The sequence below is a fragment of the Coloeus monedula genome, assembly GCF_965178545.1.
Source record: "Coloeus monedula genome assembly, chromosome: 8".
NCBI classification, from domain to species: Eukaryota; Metazoa; Chordata; class Aves; order Passeriformes; family Corvidae; genus Coloeus; species Coloeus monedula.
This window is the reverse complement of record NC_138788.1, coordinates 9,202,421-9,226,675: the sequence shown is the minus strand read 5'-3', so window position 1 is coordinate 9,226,675 and position 24,255 is coordinate 9,202,421. Positions and strand designations below refer to the sequence as shown.

The 24,255-nt window shown below is 42.4% G+C and overlaps 1 protein-coding gene across 5 annotated transcripts in view; it reads left to right on the top strand.

Moving 5' to 3' along the window:
* WAPL (WAPL cohesin release factor) overlaps positions 1–24,255 on the top strand; it is a 137,712-nt gene that overhangs the window by 56,123 nt on the left and 57,334 nt on the right. For 2 of the 5 annotated variants that reach the window (XM_082286060.1, XM_082286056.1), the window contains exons 1-2: positions 16,352–16,620; positions 19,781–20,304. In XM_082286060.1, the coding sequence (XP_082142186.1) occupies positions 19,803–20,304 (502 nt within the window). In that variant the 5' untranslated portion in view covers positions 16,352–16,620; positions 19,781–19,802. Of the gene's footprint in view, positions 1–16,351; positions 16,621–17,235; positions 17,339–19,780; positions 20,305–24,255 lie in introns of those variants that run through there. The other 3 variants (XM_082286059.1, XM_082286058.1, XM_082286057.1) reach the window with 3 other exon arrangements.

The following is a 24,255-nucleotide window of genomic DNA, read 5'->3' as shown; positions in this document are numbered from 1 at the left end:
GAAGATAAAGGTTTGTTATGGTGCACCATGGGCCAAACTGCAACTCAAATGTGACCACTTTAGTTGCATCGGTCAAGTCCTACCATGCTTTATGAGGGAGGCCTGCCATGCCAGATGCTCTTCTCATAAAGCAGGCTACTGAGAAAAGGGAAGTAATAACATTCCCTTTTCCCCAGTGCCACATTTCTCACCGCAGAATGAGCTCTTTTTATTTGCAAGCTGCAAAAGACTGTAAGGGGCAAGAGGTTTCCATTCTAAGAGTGTCAAAAAAGAGGGTTTTCTCCCCTTTAAAACCGCACAGAAGAAAGAAAGAAAAGGTAGGAAGGAAAAAGTACATCCAAGTACTATCCTTGTAGCTTAGAAATTGGATGTGAATTAAGAGTCACGTAAAGCTATTCAGAAAGTCCATAGCAGAAATAGATGCTGCCTGATTCCCAGCTTTGTCTAGAAGTCCTGTCTGTCCTTGCTTGTACAGATGGCTATGTTATACTGGAAAGAAAAAAGGAAATTATTTCTGCCTTATGGCTACTACTAAAGAGGAAGTCAGTGGTAAATTGTGTGTTTGTGGGTGTGAATTTGCTGAGGGATGACCCAGCTGGAGGCAGAACTGCAGCTCCTGGTTATAACTGCCTGGAAGGCTCTGATGCTGCAGCAGGTACAGCCTGGTTAGGTGCAGGCTATGGCAGCAGAGGCTGCCTCAGCAGCATAATTATGCAAAACAGACCAGATGGTTTTGGCACATGGAATCTATTTTTTAACGCTCAGAGATACTAATGGTGATCTTCATAGGTGTTGTTATAGACAATATTTAAAGTGATTTAGTCAACCCTGTCTGATTACCAGATACTCTAGAAAAGGCAAGGAAGGAAAATGGTATCTTCTTCCTGAGACAGAAGAATCTGTTTTCAGTGTAGGATTAGTGTATCAAGTATATTTCTTTTCCATCAGGATAGAGGAGAACCCTGCCGTTGAGCAGGAAAATTACTTTCTTTTTTCCCCCTGTACTTCTACAGTTTTCACAGTGCCTTCTTACAAGTTGTCTGCAGTTTGTTTTAAAATCACTTTTGCCTGACAAGACACTGATTTTTTTTTTTTTTTTGATTTTTTTTTTAACCAATGTTTTGTGTGCTGTTGATATGATGTGTAATCTGCCATGGAGCCATGGTCATAGGAATTAATGTTCAACCTAAATCACCAGTTTTTCCAGTGTGTGAGGCTTGTGTATCTCAAAGGATACTGCTTTGCATTCAGCCTTTGTGCTGTTCTCTACCTTCTTAGAGCCTTTCTTCAACCCTTTAAAGGCCTTGGTGTTTCCCTTGGGCCACAGTCTGTGAATGGTCTGTTTACCTGCTCCCAGAAAGCTTTAAATTCTTCTGCTTCTGTGGTCCCTAGTGCAACACCAATACCTTGGCAGAGCAGTACCTGGCTTCTCTTCTCATGCTTTCAGTCCCTAATACTCTGCGTGAATTAATGTCTCATACTCTGTCATAACTGTATCAGGAGGAACAGTCCTGCTCTGACAGGGAAAAAGATCATATGCAGGAGAGGTGCAGCTTCTTCATCTGGCAGAACTTTACATTGCAGATTGCCATGTTCAGGTTTTTTCCCAAGGAATATAAAAGACAAACAGTAAAACACCTAGGAAGGAATAACAAGTTGCTTATTAACTTTGGCTAGGAGCTTTTATTTTTTTTAAGTGTTTAGGGAAACTGAAGCTAAAAGCAAGCCTCTTGTTCTCATTGCTATTTTAATCTGAAGTAAGAAGTTTTTTGTGTGTAGAAAAACCTTTAGATTCATGTCTATCTTAAATGCTCCCTAATTACTGATGGATTGTAAGCTATCAAGTAAATATTAAATATACACAGGCTTTTATATAAGGATTGACAATTGCAAACAGTGGAAGGGGTAATACTCTGGCGTGTCAAGGCCTGTTTACTGAGTAGCTCTTAGGTACACTTGTACAACAAGCAGAGCCATTCAAGCCTACCCAATAGAAATAATTCTCACTGATATTTGGAGCTGTTATGGGTTTATGACAGGGCCTGCATGGACATTTTCCAAGCCACAAATTATATAACAGAAGAGGTTGGGAGCAGGCAGTGGATCTAGATATTCAAAGTCAGCGTGACACAATGCACTGTTAATAAGTAATTGACTGTGAATGCTATTCTCTACATGAAGATTGACTGTGCTCTCTTTTGGAATATAATTACTTAACTCCTCTCCTGAAACAGAAATCAAATATTTGTGGGAGTCTTCTGGAGATGAAAAAAAACACTCTTTTTTTGGTTAATATAGGAATGGATTGTTATAAAATGTATTTCTTTTTAAGTATAAAGTAATGTTTGAGTAAGTTGCAGTCATATGATGATGAATCCCTGAGGATTGTTGGCTTTTGAGAAGGTGTAAGCTTGATTTAAATTATTGGCTTGTATGAAGCAAAGAAATATGATGGTGTGGTGCTGTGCACTGGGCCAGACTTCTGGTGCTGGGGATTTGCCTGTGAGGACTAAACAAAGCTTTTAGTCTAGTTTATTTATTCATTCACATTTGTGCTTGCTTTCCTTTAAAGGAATTGAACCACACTGCCTTAGAAAAACCAACACTTTCTGCTGATTTATCCCAAGAGCAAGGTTGTATCTAGCTGGGTCAAATCTAAGTACAGTGATGGAGACATAGCATGAGTGCATTGGTGTGCCATCCGTTCTGCTCTTAAACATGTCAGAGAAGCCAAGGGGGAAAATACAGAATTAGGAAAGGAAGAGAATGAATGTGGTAAAGAGAGATGGATGTGGAATGCCAGAGGCACAGTGAGCAGATGAAGAAGACTGAGTGAAGAATGATGATGGGAAAGACTGCATGCTTTCTTTTTGTGTAAGAGTAATGGAGAGGTGTGGGGTTTGCCAGTTCTCACTCCCTGTCTTCAGGATAGTTACAGATATGACTGTGCAGGAGGACTGACACTCGGCAAGATGCTTTGTGTCCTGCCTTCTATATCTGCTGCCTGGCCAAGATAAGTATGCCTGGCTGACCTGGAAGCCTGCAGACCATGTCTGTTGTTGCTGTATTTGATAACTGGTGCTCTTGAACCTATGCAACTACAGATGGACTTTGTCATGCAATCTGAGGATTGTCTGTGCCAGCAGTACTCTGAAGCCTCAAGTGGGACTGCCTAATGTGTGAGTGCCAATCCTCCCCCAGGCCAAGTCCCTGGAGTCCCTGCTCCCTAGGTGCAGGTACATCTTTTGTAGCAAGTGACTGGCTATTAGATAGCCAGGTCTGACAGAAGGAACAATAGATCCCCTGTTGTTAGAGAACAGCAGCTGCACATTTTCCTCAACCAGGCAAAATCAGGAGTATGCCTTACACAGTTCTTTGCAGGACTCCATCACCTTTATGATCAAATCTTCAGAGTTTTGAAAAGGCAAACCATTGCACATTAAAAGGTGAGCATTGATGGATAACCATCACATATTGCTCTGGACTTGCCGCTTTCACCAGCGTTTCCATCTGTGGTAGTCTCTTTGCACTGTGTGAGAGCTGCAAGTTAACTAAATGTCACATTGTATTGTGTTGTGTGATGTGTTGGCAAACTCTGCAGCAGAGTGGCACCAACGGTGCCAATAGTTAAACTGTTCCTAGTGAAGTTCTATTTGCATTCCTTGTGAAGTGCTACTGCAGCTTCTGCAGGATTCAATTTCATTTCTATTTTTGTATCATTTTCCAAGTCTGTAGTTAATATTGACTGACAGGGCCAGCTGAGAATCTTGGGATTTCCTATTACAGATAATTAAGGAAAATACTAATTCATACACAGACAGATGCCTTGTTGTAAATTGCACTGCATGAATATCTTTGCCTTCACTGCTAATTCTGTTTCCTACTGATTACTGAATCTGACTCATTGTATAAGCTGCTAGGGGCATGCAGCAGGTTTCCAGCCAGGAGATGTGTAAAGAAAGCTGGAGAGAAGCTTGGTCTTATGTTTTCTGAAGTGTTGCTTTTATGGGCCAGTTGTCTGAACTGTTCTGTACCTAAGATATGAGAGCTTGTATTTTATGCTTTCTTAATGGAGCTTGGAGGAGGACCTGGAAGAGAGAATTGCATTCATCAAGGACTTTTCCAGTTCACCTTATTTATTTCCAAATTGGTGTTTGGTTTTGTTTTAGGTTAAATTTAAGTGTCCTGTTTTGCTCAAAAGAGAGATTGCCATCAGGGAGCAGTAAGAACAGGCTGCTCTGTAATGTAGGTGAGCCAGGAGCTGAGGATGACAGCAAGGCAGGTGTAGGAAGTGGCCTCACCAATCCCACAGGACTTGTGCAGGAAGAGCAGAGAAGGCCCAGTGGCAGCCACAGCCATCGTGAGACAAGTCTGTAGTGCTGAGTTGTGTCAGGGTCTAATGAGAAAGCTGAGTTGGGGTCCAGATCAGGAGGGCATGTTAATTGTCAGCATAAACATGTAACCAAGTATTTGAACAAGCAAGTAGCTGGTGATAGAACTACAAAGCTATCTTCTTCAACGTCTTGTGGAAGAGATCTGTTTCCTGAGAGACTGGCTGCTTATCTTGTCAGAAAAAAGATCTGATAGTAATCCCTGTTCTCTAGGAAGGAATGTGCTGAAGTCTCCCAAGTCATAACTTGTCAACAAGCAGAATGGTAAATGTTGATTGTAATGTGTCTAAGTACAATGAAACAAGAGTGGAGAGGAAGGAGATCTGTGCTTGTCTTGCACCTTCTCAAGTGTCTCCTGCAGAGGGATATGAGACCAGGTTTGCTGGAGTCACACCACTTTGCTCCCATCTGCCCATACTGGGTACCAGCAGGAGGGACACTTTGGCAGTTCTGGCTTTTCCCATCTTCTACCTGACAAAGTAGTTTGAGTGTGCAGGCTCAGGCAACAAACACCTGCCTGCAGTACAGGTGTGACCCCCCAGTGAGTTAGTAGAGTTGCTACTTTGGTGAAAGACTTTCCAGTTGGAAACAGACCAAACTTTGTCATCAAGGAAACACACAAGTATGGCCTGAAGCAGATCAGAGGTTACCCTTCAGCAGTTCATCCAGATGAATTTGAAGTCCTGTTCTTTCAATGTCCAAGTTACCAATTTGAGGGCGTTCTGGATGAATTAATGCTGCTAGCAACATGCTTAACAGTGACGTCCTTGTGCTGTGGAGAAAAATACAGATTAGATTCTGGGACTTAGTATGAAAGATGGGAAATAAGTACAAAAAACCAGGATGTAAGTTTAATGTGATATGAATGTACTTGGTTGAGGTTGCTGAGAGTCCTTAAAGACAAGGATATGGCAAAGACCAGTAACTGGGTTTGACAGGTTCCATTAAATACCTTCCTTTCTAGCTCTGCTGTGTCTCTACTTTTACCTAATTTTATAAGTTCACATCTCAGCATGGTTAACTCTGATTATGGTCATTGATATCTATTCAGTGAACAGCTTTTTACCAAGCTTTGCTTCCAAGACTCCTAACCCCTAAATGTTAGGGCTTGCTATTAACTAGTGGCAAAACAAAGGCAATCCATGCACCTCCTGATTGCTACTAATTCCTTATATCCTCTCCCTTGGAATACTGCAAGAACAATGTCTAGCCATGCACACTTATTCTGTTGATATGAACAACCCAGTGAGTGCTGAGACTTGTATTTTCTATCCATGCACTCCAGCCATCCCTCAAAGCAGGGTCAGCTCTAAGGTCAGACCAGATTGTTCAGGGCTCTATGCAGGTAGGTCTGGAAACCTTCAAGAATCAGAACTGCACAGTCTCTCTGGGCACCTTGTTTCCCTGCCTGCCTGAAAAGGTTTTTCTGTACCTGCAGTTGGAATTTCTCCTGTTATTACAATTAAGTTAATATTGTAAAACAAGCATGTTGGATTGTGGTTCAGGAGTAAAGTCAGATGCAGAGCACAATGGTGAGAATATACATGGGCCACAAGGGAAATGCTGCTGATGGGAACAGAGGCCAATGTCTGTCAAATCTATTCTAGTCAGGATCCAGGGCCCCTACTCATGGTACTTAATTGCACATGGAGCCCATTGTCTGTAACTCAGCCAGAGTAGAGGCTGCTACAGAAACAGTGCTGTAGCACCAAAAGTACCCTGAAGTAAAAAGTATCTGTAAAAGTTGTACTTGATTAAATTTCCATACCTTGTTTTCCTGAGGAGTTTGACACATTTTTCTCCCCTGCAATCTAGGCATGATTCGTGTCTCTGTCTGCTGCTCATATCTTTGTAGAGCAGCAAAACCAGCATGAAATTGATGTGATCTTCTTTCATTGCTGCCCAAAAGGTTCTGAATAGCAACTGTGGAACAGAGTGGGCTTGTTGACTTCATTCTGCAGCTGCATGAAAAATCTGCCTCTAAGCCTGCAGCTTCAAGAAGACAGCACAGCATCTGTTCACATAAAAGATAGCTTTGAGCTTGTCTTTTTTAAATAATGAGAAATGTAAACTACTGGGTTTGAATGGAAACTTGGAAACAGGTTACTTGGCTTCCCTCATTTGCCAAGGAAAGCTTTCCACTTATCTTTGACAAAGGACTGGATGGATTTTCTTCAATTTCATTTAAATATTTTTGTTCTACATGTGGAGAAATTAACATCTAATTTACTAGAAGCTTCAATCCTTGTATAATGATTATATTTTGTGAATCTCTGTTTAGCCAAGGTACAAATTCTGATTTTTATGGGATGGTTCTTTCTATGTGTACCTTTTTATATGCATTTGCTTGTCACCATGATAGCTTCCTATCAGTTTGTCAACACTATGCACTTCACAGAAGTCGTGGTTAACCCAGGGCCTGAATGCAGAGTGCCAGGGAGTGACATCTGGGCATCTGATTTCCATAGGATCATGCATAGTTCTGCTCTGATAAAGTTTAATGCATCATGTTTAAAAAAACCCCAAAACAACACATTCTTTGAGCAGATCTTGAAGTTGCAACATACTGCAATTTCTCTAGTATCTACCTATTCTAATTATGTACACAGGTTTGTAAACCCATTATTATGGACATGTTTGTAAAATCAATATTGAACTATTGCTTAGCAGGTTTATAGCCTGACTTCTAAAAATGTTTCTACATTTCCTTTAGAAATTGTTGTCTTTATAGTCCAGCTTAGAAGTTTTGTTATTGAGTACTGGGAAAAGCATTTAATTGGCAAATATTCTACCATAAAACCAAATTGCCTTGCTCCTATCTGTCTGCTTTCCAGTAACCTATAACAGTATTCCTGCCTGTGCAAATCTGGCTGATGTGTTCTGTCAGAAGCGATTTTTCAACTTAAACTTTGGTACTCAAAAGAAAAAAAAAAAAAATTCTGTGCTTTCTTTGTTCTGAGATGCCTGGGTTGATACTTTGAGAGTTGAGCTGATTTGGGTGGTGGGTGTTCATTGCCAGGTGGCCTCACCACTCCATAACAGAGCATTTTTGTAGTCTTGGGACAGTTTGCACTGGAGGCTGTCAGACTTAACCAAAATAGACTTTTGGACAGGAAGCTTCAGTTCCTCAAAGGAAGGATTTGCAGGACAAAGAGGTAAAAACTTCATGGTTTGTTCAGCCATATCTGAAAGTACCTCAGTGTTAGAGATGAAACTAAGATGATTCTCAGCCTGCCAGGGGTAGTAAGGGCAAATTTTCCTAATGCATTGGGGATGGCTAGAGCTCTACCAGTCATGGTTATTGCCAGCTGTTTGGCAAGACTGTGGTTTGGAAAACTTGCAGAGGTTATTTCTATGTCAATTGCATAAGGAGTCCCTCAGTCCCAGATTGTCTCAAACAGCAATGTTCATGTCCATACACAGAACTAGTTTACACAATGGAGCCCAATGTAGATAGAGAGATGAGTCTGGTGCCCAGAGCTGTAGTACTGCTTTTCCTTGTTGTGTTGCTTCTGCTTGTCCCAGCTGGCAACTGAGGTGTCTGAGTGTACATCATGCATATTGCATCCATTTTCTGTGGGTAAAGCCTTGCATCAGGTGAGGTTTTATTGGAATTCTGGTCCCAAAACTGTCACTTAGGGAATTTATTGGTATTTATTCTCTTAAAGTGCTGGTTGAAGTTATAGTCAGAACTATCTGTATGACCTGCTAGACTAACACAGCTGTGGCAGACCAGTTCAGCATTACAAACATCAAGGAGGTGTCAGAAGAAAAGCCGTGAGCCCAGTCAGTTGTGCTACTGAGGAGACTTTCATTTTTTGGAATCTGTCCTAAAAGGAATGCACCTGAAACCATATGGAGAGGTATTAAATTATTTACTTTTTGACTATAGTTATATTAATGAAATACTAAGAGTAAAATTGGAAATATGTCCCAGTGTACTCCAGCAAGCCAAAAACGCACTGGCCTATCTTAATCTACAGCTGCCATTACCAAAATGACTTGACAATACCTTCAGAGTGATAAAAATGCAGTTTCAAGTAGTTATTAATCAGAGTCAAAATCCAGTTTTGAAAAATAAATACACTGTTTCATTAACTCTAACACCCAATTGTAGCGTGGTTCATAGCCTGAGCTGCCAAAAATTTATTAGTGATCCTAAGGGCAGGTGCATAAATTAATGCTGCTGCGTGTTCAAGAAACGTTTGGTAACTTCTTTATTTACCAGTAGGTGTCACTGGAGTCCAGCAGAGAGCTATTACTGCTTTAAAACATATTTCTGCTTAACCGAACCTTTATTTCATAGAGGAACATTCAGTATTTGTACATGCTGATGTACATACAATAAAAATGAAGAACTGTGATCAATGCTTTTTCAGCTGTTTTTTCCTATCTTAGCCTCTTAAAACTGTTGGTGGATAATTCAATGGTTTGAGAAAGATTTCTGATTGGTTTTTTCCTCTGCAGCATGCCTGAATCTGGTCCAAGCTGATAATGACCAAAGTGACTATTTTATACAAAGATGACACCACTTAACAGTGCCTGTATGATTACTCAGCCCTTGCCCAATCCTGCATTTGGTGGCGGGGAGAAAATGGAAAATCAAGCCAAAAGACCTAAATACTACTTTTTTCTCTCTTTTTTTGGGACCTGTGTTGAAAATTAGAGTCTGGGAACTGAATGGGACAGGAGGGACTTGTCAGCCACAAAACAGCTCTCTGCAAGACTGAGAAAGCATTTAAGGAGCAAAATTTCCTATACCTTGCATTATAAGACACAGCACTGTGCTGATGAAGACTTCTTAGGATTGAGCTAAAGTAGATTATGGAATGATTTTTTCCTTTTGAATGAACTGTAGTTCTTGTCTGCTGTCTGTTTGCTTGACAGCTGATCAGCAAAAGTATTTTGATTGAGATGAGCTTTCAAGTATGCCTAAATATCTGAAAGGCACAAAAAAGCACCAAGTAGACACTGGCATGTTGTTCAAGCCACTTGGTCATGCACTAAAAGATAAGAGGGGAATTATATTTTGTTTTCCCTCAGCCATGGTACAAGGCTTATTCTTTGAAAAAACCACTGTGGAGACATTTTGAGTCAGTCAAAGCATCTTAGTTTGAGCCTAAACTCTTGCATCAATAAGTCCTCCAATTTCTTTCAAATGTTTACCAAAAAAACAAAAAAAGACTGTGCTGCACAAACATTCATCTCAAAATTTCAAGGTCACATATCCAACAGAGAAGTATAGCATAAGGAGACTGCCTGCAGGCCAGTGTGTTATTAAAATAATAATGTGGTTTTGGACTGTAAATGCACTGCCTGCTCTGTTGCCCTTAGATGTGGCTGATCCAGTAATGAGTCATTTCCATGACATGTCTAAAGAACCAGTCAATGCACAGATGTTTTTAGCCTTTTTTTATCATTAGCTACTTTTCTGAGTGTACTCTGCTGCCACTCATTAACAGGCTCTCTATCATGCTGTGGTGTGATCTTTGCTCATTGCATGGGCCATGGTTGTATCATATGCAGGGAACCTGAAGTGTGAACAGGTTTGCAAAACTGGTACAGTGTAAGGCCCTGGATGTAGCAGGGTCTTGTGCAACAGGCATTGCAGCTTTCTTCGTGGTGCTGCATTGTAATCTGAGTAAAGGTGAAAGTAATTTGTTCAGGGCTGTATTCTGGCAGGAAACTAATGAAGTTACTAACTGATATTTTGTTGCCTCCTACATTCCCATGAGGAAATCTTCATTTAATTTTTTTTTCAATTTTCATTTTATCAGCTTAATTTGCTAGCTAGTACATTAATTCTGTCATGATGTTCAGGGACACGTCCATCCAGACCTCATTAGTTGCACGAGTTTTAATTCTCTGTGGATTTTCTTTTCCAATTGTAGTTGATGTTGCTGTCCTTGGTAGCATTGCTCACAATCCTCAGTGGCCACACATCCTGGTTCTAGTGCACCAACAGATTTGTTGATGTGATATTGCTGGTGTTTAATGGTTTGTAACTGCTGTAGAAGTGCTTCGTTACTGGCCTCTTTCTAAAAAGTAGAAGCAAGTACTTGGAAAATACAAAGGTGAAAACAAAACTTTCATAAATTAAAACTCAAAAGGTAATTTTACAGCATCTGCACATGAGAGCCATATGCAGACCCAATTATCAAAACTAAGAGAACAAAGGCAGACGAAGTGTTGGTCATATACCTGCCCTTTATAAAAGATGAAGGAAGCAAAGTAGCAAAATAAGGAACAGAAATGGCTGCTCCCTATTGCTGGAGGAGGAATAGAATAGGACAATGACAGTTGCACCAATGCGCTTGTTATAAGAACCAATTTCTTGTTGGGTTCCCATGTTTTCTTGCCCCAACGAGCACTGTGTTGGTGCACTTTGGTAGCTTTCCTTAAGGGCTGTTGCTACAAAGATGTGAAACAGTAATATCTTAAAAGTAGACCAAAAAAATTCAGGAAGAAGGAAAGGTTGGTATTCAATCTGGTTGTCCTACAAGGCTGCAAGAGATCTCAGGTATTTGAGAGGGACAGCACCCTTTTATTCCTTATAAAACAATGGGAACTTGCTTTGCTCAAAGGACAGAGGAACCTAGACTTTCTGTGTGGATTTTAAAGTGAGGCTGCATCCTTACTACAAATGCCTTTGTTTTGGTTGTTTTTTTCCTGAATCATGTTGGCACATCATAAAATCTTCAGTGGGAAACAACACAGGTGGTTACTTTCTCAGCAGAGCTTGCTGAGAATATACTGCATAGCAGAATAAAGTTCTGACCTTGATGATTATATCAAGGTGAAAGCTACTTTGTGCTTTCTCACTAGTGTTTCACCACAGGTTTTTCCAGTAGACTTACAGACTGATCACTTAGGGAAAAAAGCTGCACAGAAAACCACTGAGAATTAGCCGTAGGTGAATGACTGCTGTTGGTTCGTCGAGTAAAACGAGTCTTTCCAGAGGCTCTGACATTACAGGGACGATGCTGCCACTCACATGATTGCAACAGATGGGTGTGCAGGCCAGAGAGAAGATGGAGTAGCACAACTTTTTCTGCTGTCTGGGTCTGATTCAGTAATGCCATGATCCAGGGAATTTGTTTTTTTAAATCGTGGAGAACTGGCCCTTTGCTGCACACATATAAGCGTTCCTTTGTTCTGTCCAGCAGAGCTCATTTCAACCTTCCAGTTACTAAACTTAATGCCTTGGCTTGACCTCCACATATGAGGAGGCAGCTACAGAAAATTATTATCCAAAGCTGTATAAAAATCCCTTGTTTGAGTGCCTTTCAGTCCTTCTTCTCAGGGTTCAGCATCAGAAATTAGCGGTACATTATCCATTGGAAATACCTCACTAAGAAAAGCTGTATTCCTGACAGAAATCATACTTTGCTGTACACTGGATTGCAGATCTCTCGTCTTTCCTGCCCCTGTGCATTCTGCTTTAGTGTTTGCTTTGTTGGGTTTGTATGGCAAGGTTTTGGTAGCAGGGGTGGCTTCTGTGAGAAGCTGCCAGAAGCTTCCCTTGTGTCCGATACAGCCAATTCCAGTTGACTGCAAGATGGACCCACCACTGGCCAAGGCTGAGTCCAACAGTGTTGGTGGTAGCACCTCTCGGATAACAGGTTTAAGAAAGGGAAGAAGAGTGCCCAAATGCAGCCGGAGAGAGGAGTAAGAGTATGGGAGAGGTGGGCAGAAGTAAAGAAAATTGGTAACAAAGTTAAGCCTGCAAAGAGAGACGGTGCAGAGAAGGTGTTTAAAGATTTTAGTTTCATTTCTCATTATCCTACTCTGACTTGGTTTGGTAATAAATTTAACTAATCTTCCCAAGTAAATTCTGTTTTGCCTGTGACAGTAATTGGTGAGAGATCTCTTCCTGCGCTTTTCTCAACCCATGAGCCTTTGTCCCCTGCCCAGCTGAGGAGAGCAGTGACAGAGTGGCTTTGGTGAGCACCTGGAATCCACCACCTCTGCGCTGAGCAGCTGCTGCAGCTCTCAGTACAACCCTGCTGTTCTTGCCCAGTCCTGTGTGGCTGCTGGGGGTGGTGTTGCTGCCCTTCCTGCAGCATGTTAACGGCCATACTAAAGTCTAAGTCACTGCTTTTGGAGAAGTTGACTAAAATATGGTAATTAGTTACTTCATGTGTCTCTCTACCCTCCCCTCACCTTTGCTGTGCAAATAGCAAAGAGGAAATTCTCACCCCAGTGAATCGAAATGGCAAAGGCCTGTGTGCTCTCACCCGTGTGTGCCTGTCACATTTGAAGGACAGCAACAGGAGCAGGGTGACATTTTGAAAAGAAAAGCAAAAAGCACCAATATGTTTAGCATTGTAAGTGGTGCTAATTGGGACATGAAAGCACTGCAGCAGCTGTGAGTGCAGCAGGACATCCTCTTCACCCCCCATCCGTTCCCACCTGGACAAGAGGTAAGGAAGGAAATACCATAGGAAGTTCAGAACTTGGAAGGCAAACAGTGACTAGGCTAAGATGCAGAGGAACAGGGAAGAGGCAGAGGAGAAGATAAGAAGTGAACTGAGAGACTTTCACAGTTGTGAGGAGAGCTGTCTGGGCATGAGGAGTAATGGGGAGAGCCTTCCTGTGAGCTACTCTTTCCTTCTTGGGTAGTGCTTCACAGGGAAACAGGGCAGTGGATTATGGTCTTATTCCCTTTTTGTGGGAAAAGGACTGGAGCAAGGGTGTTATATATATTATACTGTTAATTCATGTACCTGACATAAAGGATACCTACTGTCCTTTTAAAACCTGTAGCCTCAAGCTGATATTACCGTCAAATGCTGTGCTTTGTCCATGAGGCAGCACTGAGAAACCTTCCTGACAGCTTCTGGAAGGATATGACTGTCTTCATCAGCCCCAAGTGTATCTGCTGCATGGGAAACCTTGTTTTCCTACTGCATTGCCTCCCTTTTCTTTTGGAAGAAACTGAAACAATTTAAAACATTTTAATGTTTTTGAAAGGCTCTGTACTAGGCTGCAGCTCATTTGGAAAATTCTGTTGTTCCCCCCACACAGGTCCTGGCACAGAACCTCAGAATGAGAACTGAGAGGGTTCTAGAGTGTATTAAGATTAAATGAATCCAAGTAACTGTTCCGTCCCTCCTATATGTTCCTTCTGCTATTATGCTTTTATCTCTTTTATCTGTACAGTTGATGCATTTGAGCTGTGTTTTTCAGGGCTTTCTGACTTTATTATAAATAGCAAAGTTGATGGTTTCTCCTGGGGGGTGTGGGGGGTGGGCAGTAATGGGAAGCTGTAGGATTCACTTTGGCTTTCTCAAAAAACTTTTAAGGTAGAAAACCTACAGTTTGAAGATGGCTGCTTATCTCCCACTGCTGTTCTCATGGAGAAAAATGCCAAACTGGAGTATTTCATGGATTGCTTTTTTTGTGAAAGGATTTGTGTGGTTGGTGTTTTGTTTCGGGGGGGGGGGGGGGGGGGTGTTGTGTGAAGGGAGATTGCAACTATCAGTAATATAATTTCAAGAAGCATAAAATGCCTATTAAATGCCACTCTGAGAATTAAACATACCTACTGCCAAACACAGATGGGATTTGGCTTTTATTTGCTCTGCCATGGTACTTGCATATTTGATGTGAGCCAGATGAAAATGGAAATAGCAAAGCTTAACATGTTAATCACCAAGCTTACTAAGATACAGGGTGTCAAATTTTCAAAGTAGCTGAAGTATGTTGGGGCAGTAGAACTGGCACATCTCTGATGTTCTTGAACACAACGAGGTTTGTTTTTCCGTCATCATCTTAGTAAAAGGCTTCACTACAGACTTCTGCTGGTACCCAAGATAGAACAGGCAGCACACAAATGAGTTTAATTTATCCTCTGTTAGTCATGGGAAATTCCCTCATGACCATGGATCTGCAGTGGTTTGGATTACTCTGTGTGGGGTTTCTGCAAAGACTGGAAATACTGCTGGATATATGAAGCCAGCCCAGGGGTATAAGGTGTGTAAAAGCTTTCAAATGACATCCACTTACTATCATTAGACTGTAAAATTCTCTACATTACTGTGTAAGTGACTTAGGTAGCCCAGGCTTTACACTGGAAACATTTAATTTTAACTCTTCTAACTTCATTTCAAAATAGAAACTATTTCCTAACGTTTTCTTGATGTCACTTCCTTACTCTGGCCATATTCTTAACTTTTTCTGTTTCTCAGGACAAACTTTTATGTTGTAAAGAACTTCTCTGAGCCTCAGTGTTTTGAGCTCTCACAGTAGTGTTTTCCTCTTTGTGTAACAGATCAGTTAGTCACCAAATAAGACCATGCAAACTCAAACAGGTTTAGATATCCATTTTACTCTTAGACTTTAAATGAGCTAATTAGTAGCTCTGATCAAGAATACTCCCAGGAGAACAATATTCTCACTTTCTATAGTCAAATTATGAATTTTAAAGTTTGTCACCTGTTTTTTGGTGGCCCTTCAATAACTGAGTCAGTTAGTGAGATACAGATGAGCTCGTAAACTTTGTCTGAAACACAGCACAAACCTCAACCATATTCCAAATGAAGCTTGTACTTCTCATTGCAAGGCCCAGTTGTTTTTATCTCCGCTTTCTCCAGCAGCACCAGTTGTATACTGGCTTTGGAGAGCCCGTTCACAGCATGTTTGTGCTACAGAAGTAATGCCTGAAAGCTCCAACACATCAGTAGGGATCAGGGAAAGGCCAGATTTACTCTCAGGATCACTAAACAAAACCATAGCCTTGCATCTTCTTACTGAAAGGCAGTGATTTTGCATTGGGTAAAGTAAATATAAAATTAAGAAAAAACCTAGAGGTCCTGAGACAGCTCTAACCTCTTCTGTGCCGTGAAATCAGCCTTTTAGATTTTGTCTTTAATTCTGTTGTTCTGCATTTGGGACTTGTACTGTAAAGCCTCAAATGACAGCTTGAGTATGAGCACGTGTTGCGAAGCCATTTTAGATACCACGGGTGTAGTTTCATTTGACTTTTCTGAGATCCTCACTCCTCTGAAAAATGACCAAACTACATCTGTATGAGGTTGTTTTTAAATGCTTTTCTGGTCATGCATCCTTAATTTTCTATTCTACAAGGATTTTATTAAATACTGCCTACAGAATGTAAAATGTTGGATTTGGTGACTGTTTGATGCCCATATGTATTTGTTGCATGACACAATCTTTGTGGAGCGTTTTTTTAATCTGCACAGTGTGTATCATTAATTAAAGCCTCAAAGGTGTGCATAAATCTAACGCATGTGGGTGGATGTAACAGCTTGTGGAAGTGGGAGCATGTGAAAGCCACAATTTCACAGCGTGCACCGAGTGCGTTCCGCGGGCCCTCTCTGCAGAGCATGTTTCCTCCCTGGAGCGGATGTGAAGGCCGGGCACTGTGCACCCACTGTGAGTACCAGCCAAGCGCGGCCGTGAGCGCGAGGGGCTCGCGTGCCCTGGACGAGGCACCGCAAACTTTTAATGGAGTCCACGCAGGGCTGCTTCAGTGCCTGCTGCCTTCCCGAACTCCCGGGCAGGGTTCTGACCTTCCCCGGCTCCAGCCGGGCCGCTGTGGCCCGGCTGCTCCGAGACCCTTCGACGTGCCCGGGGACCCACCTGGGCCCGAGCGCCATCGGGGTGGGGCCGGTCGGGACTGCCCGCGGCGGGCCCCGCTGGCCACGCCTTCAGAGCCTCCGCGCGGGCCCGGGCGGAGGCGGCCGCGGGGAGGCGGCGGGTCCCTCCAGGCCGGGCTCCCCGTCCCGTCCCGGCTGGGGGCGCCTCGCCGCGGGGACCCGCCCGCCGGCTCCGGGGGCCGTGCCGGGGCCCGCCAGGGCCCGCGCCGCGGCGCAAACTACAACTCCCGCCGGGCACCGCGCGGACGGGCGCAGGCGCGGAGGCGGCGCGGGCGGCTGAGCGAGGCGCGCGGCGATTGGCCGCGGCGGCGGCGGGCGGGGCGCGCGCGGTGACGGCAGGAAGGAGCGGGGGCAAATGGCGGAGAGATGGTCCCGGGGCCCGTCCCGAGCGCGGCGATAATCCCGGCGCGGAGGAAGCGGCGCCGGAGGAGGCGGCGCCGGGGTCCCTGACGCCCGCGACACTCCGGGAGGGTCCCGCTGCCGGAGAGGCGGAGGCGTCCCGCCGGCTAAGCGCCTTTCGCAGGTGGCGCATCGGCGGCCCGAACCCGCGGCCGGAGCCACATCGGCCGGGCCCACGCCCGGCACCCGCCGCCACCGCTGACGCCGAGGTGGGTGCCGGGTAAGGGGGCGGCGGGGGCTCTGCGGGCCGCGGAGCGGGCCCCGCACCCCGCGGGCAGGAGCCGCCGCGGCCACCGGCGCTGTCCCGCCTGGAGGGGCGTGTGGGGCCGCCGCCCCCGGCCCGTCGCGAAGTTGTGGGGCGGGAGTTCGCACGGGGGTGAAGTGCGGGCTGGGGCGGGGGGGTGCGGCTCCGCGGGCTGCATTGCCCGGCCGGGCCGCGGCTGCCCCGGGCACTTGTGTAATGTGGGCCGGTGGTGCGGCGGGGCGGGGGAGGCGGCCGGGCGGGAAGGGAAATGACATCAGGGAGCGGTGGGGTGACCCGGTTCCGCTCGCACCCCCCCGCCGCAGGGGGAGGGAGAAAAAAAGAAACTGTCACCGTGGGATTTCATCAGCTCCTTCTGCCTCCGTGCATTTAACCTATTTTTCTTGTCTTTGATTATGTAAGAGGAGCGGTGTAGAGAGGAGCGATGCGTAGGGGTGGCTGATGGGCTTCCTGGGGAATTACCGGGTTTTTTGTCTCCAGCTGATCCGCCGAGTTAGCGCTGGGAAATGCGGGAGACCTGTGTTTCGGGTTTTTACTTGTATTTACATTGCTTGCACTGCTCCAAATGGTGCAGCACAATGCAGGAGAGGGAGGCAGGGAGTGGAAACAGAGTGAAACTGACCAAGTGTTTTACTTCCCTCTGAGTGAAAAATCAAGAGGAAATTGTAAGTAAAGAGTAAAAATCTTGTTCTGTCCATGCTCTCATGTAAGGAGGCATCTCTTTATGTCTTTAAATTTAATCTCCATCTAAGATACGAGTCTATAGCATGGCATATTTGTATTTTCCTTATACTGGTCTTTTAACCTATGCACATCATACTGAGTATTAATTTGGGTTTTGATATTTTGATTTAAAACTTCTAATGAGATGGTCTTAATTTTAAAATTTATAAATAGGAAAATGGGGTTCTACTTTCTGAAAATGAACTGCTCTTGATTGCAGGAATCTTCTCTTTGGGACTACAAGCCACAAGCCATAATTTAAATCTGTCGTTATCTTTACATAGGCTGGAAATGTGGTGTCAAAAATACTTGGAGAACTTTTTATAATGCTTATTATATTTATTTGAGTCTTGAGGATTTAGTGTAGGAGAATGTGCTGGGGTGAGTGAGGTAGTTTTTTCTTTCCTGTAAATTGTATAGAAACAACATGAGATATTAATACATATTTTACTTTAGCTTCTATCCCTCAAAAACTTGGCCTTTCTGGTCTAAAATATTTTGGTTACTATTACAAATATTTACAAGCATCAGCAAAATAAAACTGGTAATTTAGATTTAGTTTGCTGTTTGCTTTCTAAAGTATGTGTAGATAAAAAATAGAAAATTTGAGCTACCTACAGGGGAGGAATAAAGAAGTTTGGCAGTGATGTGTGTGGGGAAAAGAGGAGATGGGGTTAAAGAACGCTGTCTACTAGGAGCAGCCAGGAGCCCTCTGCATAGTGGGCTTTTGCAGCAGAGTTCTGCTCAGTAGCTAAGCACTTGCCTTTACCTTCCTTTGGCTGGACTGCTGGGGAGAGGAGCCTTTCCCAAAGTGGGTGTTCTGTCCTGTTGCTCTTCTGCATTGCATTACCATCTACCTGGTAAACTTCTAAAGTTCAAATTTGATCATTTTAATTCACTTAAAATTTTCTGCATGGATTTTCTCCCCATTAATTGCTTAGTTTGTATGATAAGTGAAGGTTGGTCTGGTCTAATAGAGGGAGACTATTATTAGTGAGACAGTCTTTCTAGAATGAAGTGATAGAGGGACATTTCTGGAAAGCAGTCCCGCAATTTTGGCAGAAGCAAGACTGGCACTTCAGGTTGAGAGACTGTGACTCTTGAGATGAAAACTAAAATAGGAAAGACAGTATACCACATATTCAGGGGAATAATAATAAAAACAGTTGCATTGAACAAATAGGTCATGAAAAGTTCATTAAAAATTATCTTAACTGCCATTTTTCATATACTTTATATAAAGTTAGTTAACACTTTAAAAGTTAGATTTATTTGGTTCTTTAGCTTAAATAACTCTTTGTCTTTTTAAATACACTTTTTTCCAGGATGGAGAGGAATTTAAGAGAGAAAGATGGGCTTGATTAGATTCAGGCTGACTGTAAGGAATTGCAATTTCCTATCTGTGTTTGGGCCAAAAAGAGAGAAACAGTGGTTCACAAAACAGATATGAGGGTTTGGGGTTTATGTTGTCATTTGTCTGGTAGTTGAAGTATGTGTTTTGGGTAAAAGATCCCCAGGTGGCCTGTCTTCCTTCTTGGTTTAAACAAAAGTAGAAGACACATGCAAGGAGCTCTTAAATGTGTTCCTGTTTAATCTGTTAATTTTAAACTTCTGCTCTTCTGAGCGAGCTATCTGTGAGGTGGCTGTGCTCGTAAGGGCCAGTGAACAGTAATGGCTTACACTGGCCTGCTTAGGGTGTCCTCCATGTTCTTAGAAATCAATTGAGCAGTTCCTCTGTTCCTGCCCCTTGATGAGTCAGATTTACTCCTGGGGGATTGCTGCGTGCCAGTCCTGACCAGGACTGATGCAGATGGCAAAAGCCACATCATGTTATCAAGTAAAACACTTGCTAAGTGAGTCTGAGTGTGAGAGGAGAACATGGGATGGATTTGTCATCATTCTGATTAGTTAGTATTTAAAATATATCTACAGCAACTTGAAATATTCTGGCAGTTTTTGTATTTAACTGGCAAGAGGTTTTTAATGCTGTGCTCTAGGGGGGACCTGCATGTTCATATGTGGTGAAAATACTGCCGAGTTGTTTCGTGAAGTCTCAAGACAGTGCTTTCTATACTTGTAAATATAACATTAAAGCAAAGCAATGCCATTCTTAGCAGACTTCTCCTAAGGATCCATTGTGCCATTGGTTTATAAATGTGCAAGCAACTGAATTTTGATTTATTTTAGTGGATGGTTAATGCAGAAACTTTTGCCGTAATGACAGTCACATGTGAATGAGTGAGTCTGGAAAGAAGCAGATGATGGATCTGTTGCTTGTGTGGAATGTACATGCCTGGTGCTTGTTGGCCCGGTAAAGGGTGGAAGTAACAATCATTTGTACTAGAAGGTTGGTGAATTGATGTTTCTGCTTTCTTTCACAACAGAGAATATGAAACAGGAGCCAAAATGACATCCCGATTTGGAAAGACCTACAGCCGGAAAGGGGGAAATGGCAGTTCCAAGTTTGATGAAGTATTTTCCAACAAACGGACCACCCTTAGTACAAAATGGGGAGAAACCACCTTTATGGCCAAATTAGGACAGAAGAGGCCCAGTGTCAAACCAGATATTTCCGAAGTTCCTAAAAAACCCAAAGTTGAAGATGAAGTAACGGAGGATCCATTTGGATTTGACAGCGATGAAGAATCTCTTCCTGTGTCTTCAAAGAATGTGTCACAGGCTAAAAGCTCCTCTCAGCTGGAACCGGGTGAAGCTGCTCAGTCTGAGGACTTCTCTCCTCTACTTGAAGCAAACAGCAGAATTAATCAGCCAGACAGTGGAGAAAATGTTGCATCCAGTAAGTGCATACCTTTTGACAATACTGTCCCTCTCTTGAAAGAAAAGAGCACAAGCAGAAGTGTGGAAGATGGAGAGTGCAAGGGCAGTAGTGCTAAACTTGTAACTGCAGGTACGTTTGCTCAGCTGTCCATGTACTTCTGTATTCCTCTGATTTTTGCTAATCTCCCTTTAGACTGTGTGTTTTCTAGGGATTGTTAGGTGTTCTAATAAAACTGTGGGGCAATTCTTAATTGTAAACAATTGTAGAGGATACTCTGTTTAACTAAAAGCACTGAGAAGCATTCTGCATTTTACACACAGGTCTGAGGTCTTTGGCTCTGTAATCTGTGTGCCTGCAGATCGAGATACAGGGCTTTAGATTCAGTGCAGTATGTTAGTCCACTTAGTCCAGTTATTCTTTAAAACTGAATAATAATATTCCTTTTCTAAAATTGCTGAGTGCCGTTGTGGTTTTTAAACATGTATTTTGAATAGTGATGAGTTAGTGGTAATAGAATGCTTTAATTTATTGCGGGTGTGTGTTTACTGCCAGGTAGGTGCAGATACAGCTTAGAACATGCTTTGTTTCGTTGTTTGGGTGGAAAAAGTAGGTTTCTGAATTTCAGCTGCACAAACATTTTTTCGTTTATTATTAGCACAACTATATCAATATGTACATAAAAAAACTTCAGACCTGTGAAACTGAATTCTGTCAGACTTCTTTGTGGAGGTGTTTTTGGGCTCTGGAGTGTTTGTAAGGTATCTTAATACTTTTCAGAGGAGAGTTTCCAGGGCCCATAGAGCTGAACATCACTGTAATTTTCTTCAAGTCGTTCTTGGAAAAGATCAGATGTTATATCTCATGAGAGGTTTTTGTATAATGGGCTGATTAAACCACAGCTTCTACAGTTGGGTAGAAGATCACATTAGATGCCTAGATGAAGATGACACCTACTGACTTGCTCTGGGTTATCAAAATCAATTTTAATGAGAAGAACTTACATAACTTTCATTTCTCAAATACAGTAAACCCTAGGATCAGAAACTTGAGTGGAGTTGTTCAGTTGTAATGCAGTAAACAAGAAGATACCAAATGGTAGAAGATGGGCACAGTTCAGTTATTTGTAATACATGTGTTAGGGATGTAATTCAAGAAAACCCAGGAAATGCTTATTTGAGTTGTAGTTTGACAGACACACTGGTGGGATGGGTAGTTGTCTTTTGATCTTATTTTTGCTGCTAAAATATTTCTTGTTTTCATATGATTTTCAGCAGCTGTCTCTAACTATGATTCATCTTCACTCTGGAAATAAAATTTACGGGATTTTAAAGTTTGAATATAGTTTTCATGAGAAGTGGAGTAAGTTCATCCCCCAGTATTTGGTAGGAGAAGAAATAGTAATGAGTTTCCTTGGTTGTTAATGAGAGATTGTAGTAGAACAGGTTTTATAGTGAAATGGTTTCCTTGTAGACAACCTTTGTCAGAACAGTATTTTTCAGGTTGGAAAAGAAAGTGAGAGAGCAGTGGGAAGAAAATGTGAAAGAGCTCTGAAAATTCATAATGCGTGAAAGGCCAAGAGAAACAGACTTCAGCAGTTGCATTGGTACTTCCTGGTTCCAGTCCTGTGGAAAATAATACAATATTTAGCACAGAAAAACTCACTAATTTGATGCTTATTTAAATTCTAGAACTCCTTGCTAGACAATACTATGTGTATCATAAATACACAGCTCTGAACAGAAGGAAGCTGATGCATCTTGGTGGATAAGTCCATCCAGCTTTTTAATGTGGTGGTGGTCTAGGTGCTGAGGGGGAGGTTACTTAAACAACAGTTTACTGAAGGAATTCTATTCCTGCAGGATTCTCTGAATTGTTACTGATTGCAGTTCAGCCAGAAGTACAAGGTGGATCTTGATGTGATGGTTCTGTTCTTTCAGACTCTTACTACATTCTGTTGACACCCAGTCAAATGAAGATAAAAACCCTTTCAGTATCTTTCTTCAGAAGTGAAATTCAGCTGAGAATGCATCTTTGCAGAACGTGCTAGGAGGGTCTTTGGTTTCCTTACCCTTATTTGAAGACTGCAGTCTTGGTGATAGTGTTTCTTTTTGTCAGTTAGTGTAAATAAAACTTGGATGGTTTAAGGTGCTGTTATGCTTGTGTGTAAACTGATCCAAAATAAATAAAAGTTGTCTCGACGTTGCTCGGCACACTGAGCAATTAGAGATAGTGGTATATAGTCAGCCAGTGTAAATGTAGGTACTTCAAAGGCTTCTTTGTTGTAGTGACTGTTGCGTAAAGTTTGATGGGGAGGCTCTTTCAAAGCTGCAGAGAGTTTGATTGATTTGGGGTAGGGTTCTGGAGGAAGAAGGGGCTTGGGAGGAGTGTTATAGTGTATGTACCCACGTCAGCTGCTTACATGTCCTCGCCCTCCCCGTAATAATTTTACCCTTCCTGGTGACTCTTGAACTCTGCCAGGCTTAACCAGATTTGTCCAAAGGGCTTATAGATCCTTGAGACGGCAAGCTTGACTATTCCTGATGAGGAAAGAAAGGGTTGGGGGCTGGGAGGGGAAGCAGGCAGGTAGAAGAATGTTGATATTCCCAATGTAAGGGGGACTGCAATGTGAGCTCAACCTTAACCTGCATAACAGCACTGTATCTCTGGGTGTGGGAAGCTAGGCTGTGTTGGTACTGATGTTGAAGAAAGTGTTTGTTAATTTGTTTTAAAGTGCAGTTTGTTAGTCCTTGTCCTCATACTGCCTAGACAGTGCATGAATGAAGGTCTCAGGACTCCCAGAGAGCGTGAGCCATCATGGTATCTTAATTCTTAACCTAGGTAGGATAATGCTGAGAATTAGACTGAGTTGAAAAATGTGACTTACCACGGCTATGTACAGACTGAGAGGTACAGTTAGTTCTGCTCCAGTTGTACTACCCTGCCTCAGTGGCCATTCCTTTAGGCATTAAAATGAAGATGATGCATTGTCAGTTAATTTTAGCTAATGTTTGGTATTAAAAAGCAGTTGATTTTGGGGTTTGTTTTAGTAGTTGTGCAGCCATGTAACGCAGTTGAGGATCTGTATCTTTTGTTTAAAATGGTAGAACTTACTGGTCTTCCTTTTTTTTTTAATAGCCGTCAGCTAGTGCTTGTACCAATCTCATTGTAAAGGCTTTGAGAAGCTCTTAATGTGGAAAGCTTCTCATAATCTTACCCTAATGTTGCTTGATCAAGACTTAATGCTGTCTGAAGAGTGTCTATGAGTAATCCTGTATGTAGCAGGTAATTTACAGATAGGGGTTTAGGTAAATTTGAAACAATGAAGGACTGTTCAGTATTAATAGTTACTGTTAGTTCATCTTTGTGAAGGTAGGGAGAACTTGGTAGCTGGAAAGTAAGTTGTGTCATTAGAAAAATATCACACTGGTAATTCATATAAAGCAAAAATGCAGCTACCTCATTAGAAAATGAGGTTTTTATGAGAGAGTCTTACAGTAGGGTACGGTGAAAACCTTCAGAACAATATTTGGATTTTAGAAACAGTCTGGTGGGATTATTTTTTTTTCATGACTGTTAGACTTACTCTTCAAGGCATAAACCCAAATAGTATTTCACACTGTATTTATCTGCACACAAGGTTTGATATAAAAGCATGGCCTTCAGAGCAAATTTTCTAAGCTTGCTCTTTTAGAATATTTGTTAGCTTGTAGGTTGAATTTAATTTTTCAGATGAAAATTAATGTCAAAGTTTGATGAATTTTAAGAGTTGGTATGGCATTTCATAATTATATTTGTGTATCACTGTGTTTCACTTTGGATATCTACCTTGCCTACTCTGGATATTTCAGTTTATGGAAATAACTTCTGGCATTGTAGTGCGAGCTTGCATTTTGACTCTGGGTGCTGTGATGATCTGCTGGCTTTTGCTTTTGTGCACGGTGCTGAGCTCTGTAACTCAGGCCTTTGGAGGGTCTGGTCAAAGGGTTTGATGCTCTTCAACAGAGAAGGCATTTGGGTTGATAAATGTTTGTCATCTCTGCGTACCTCATGTTCCTGTTCATGGAGTATGAGAGAATATTC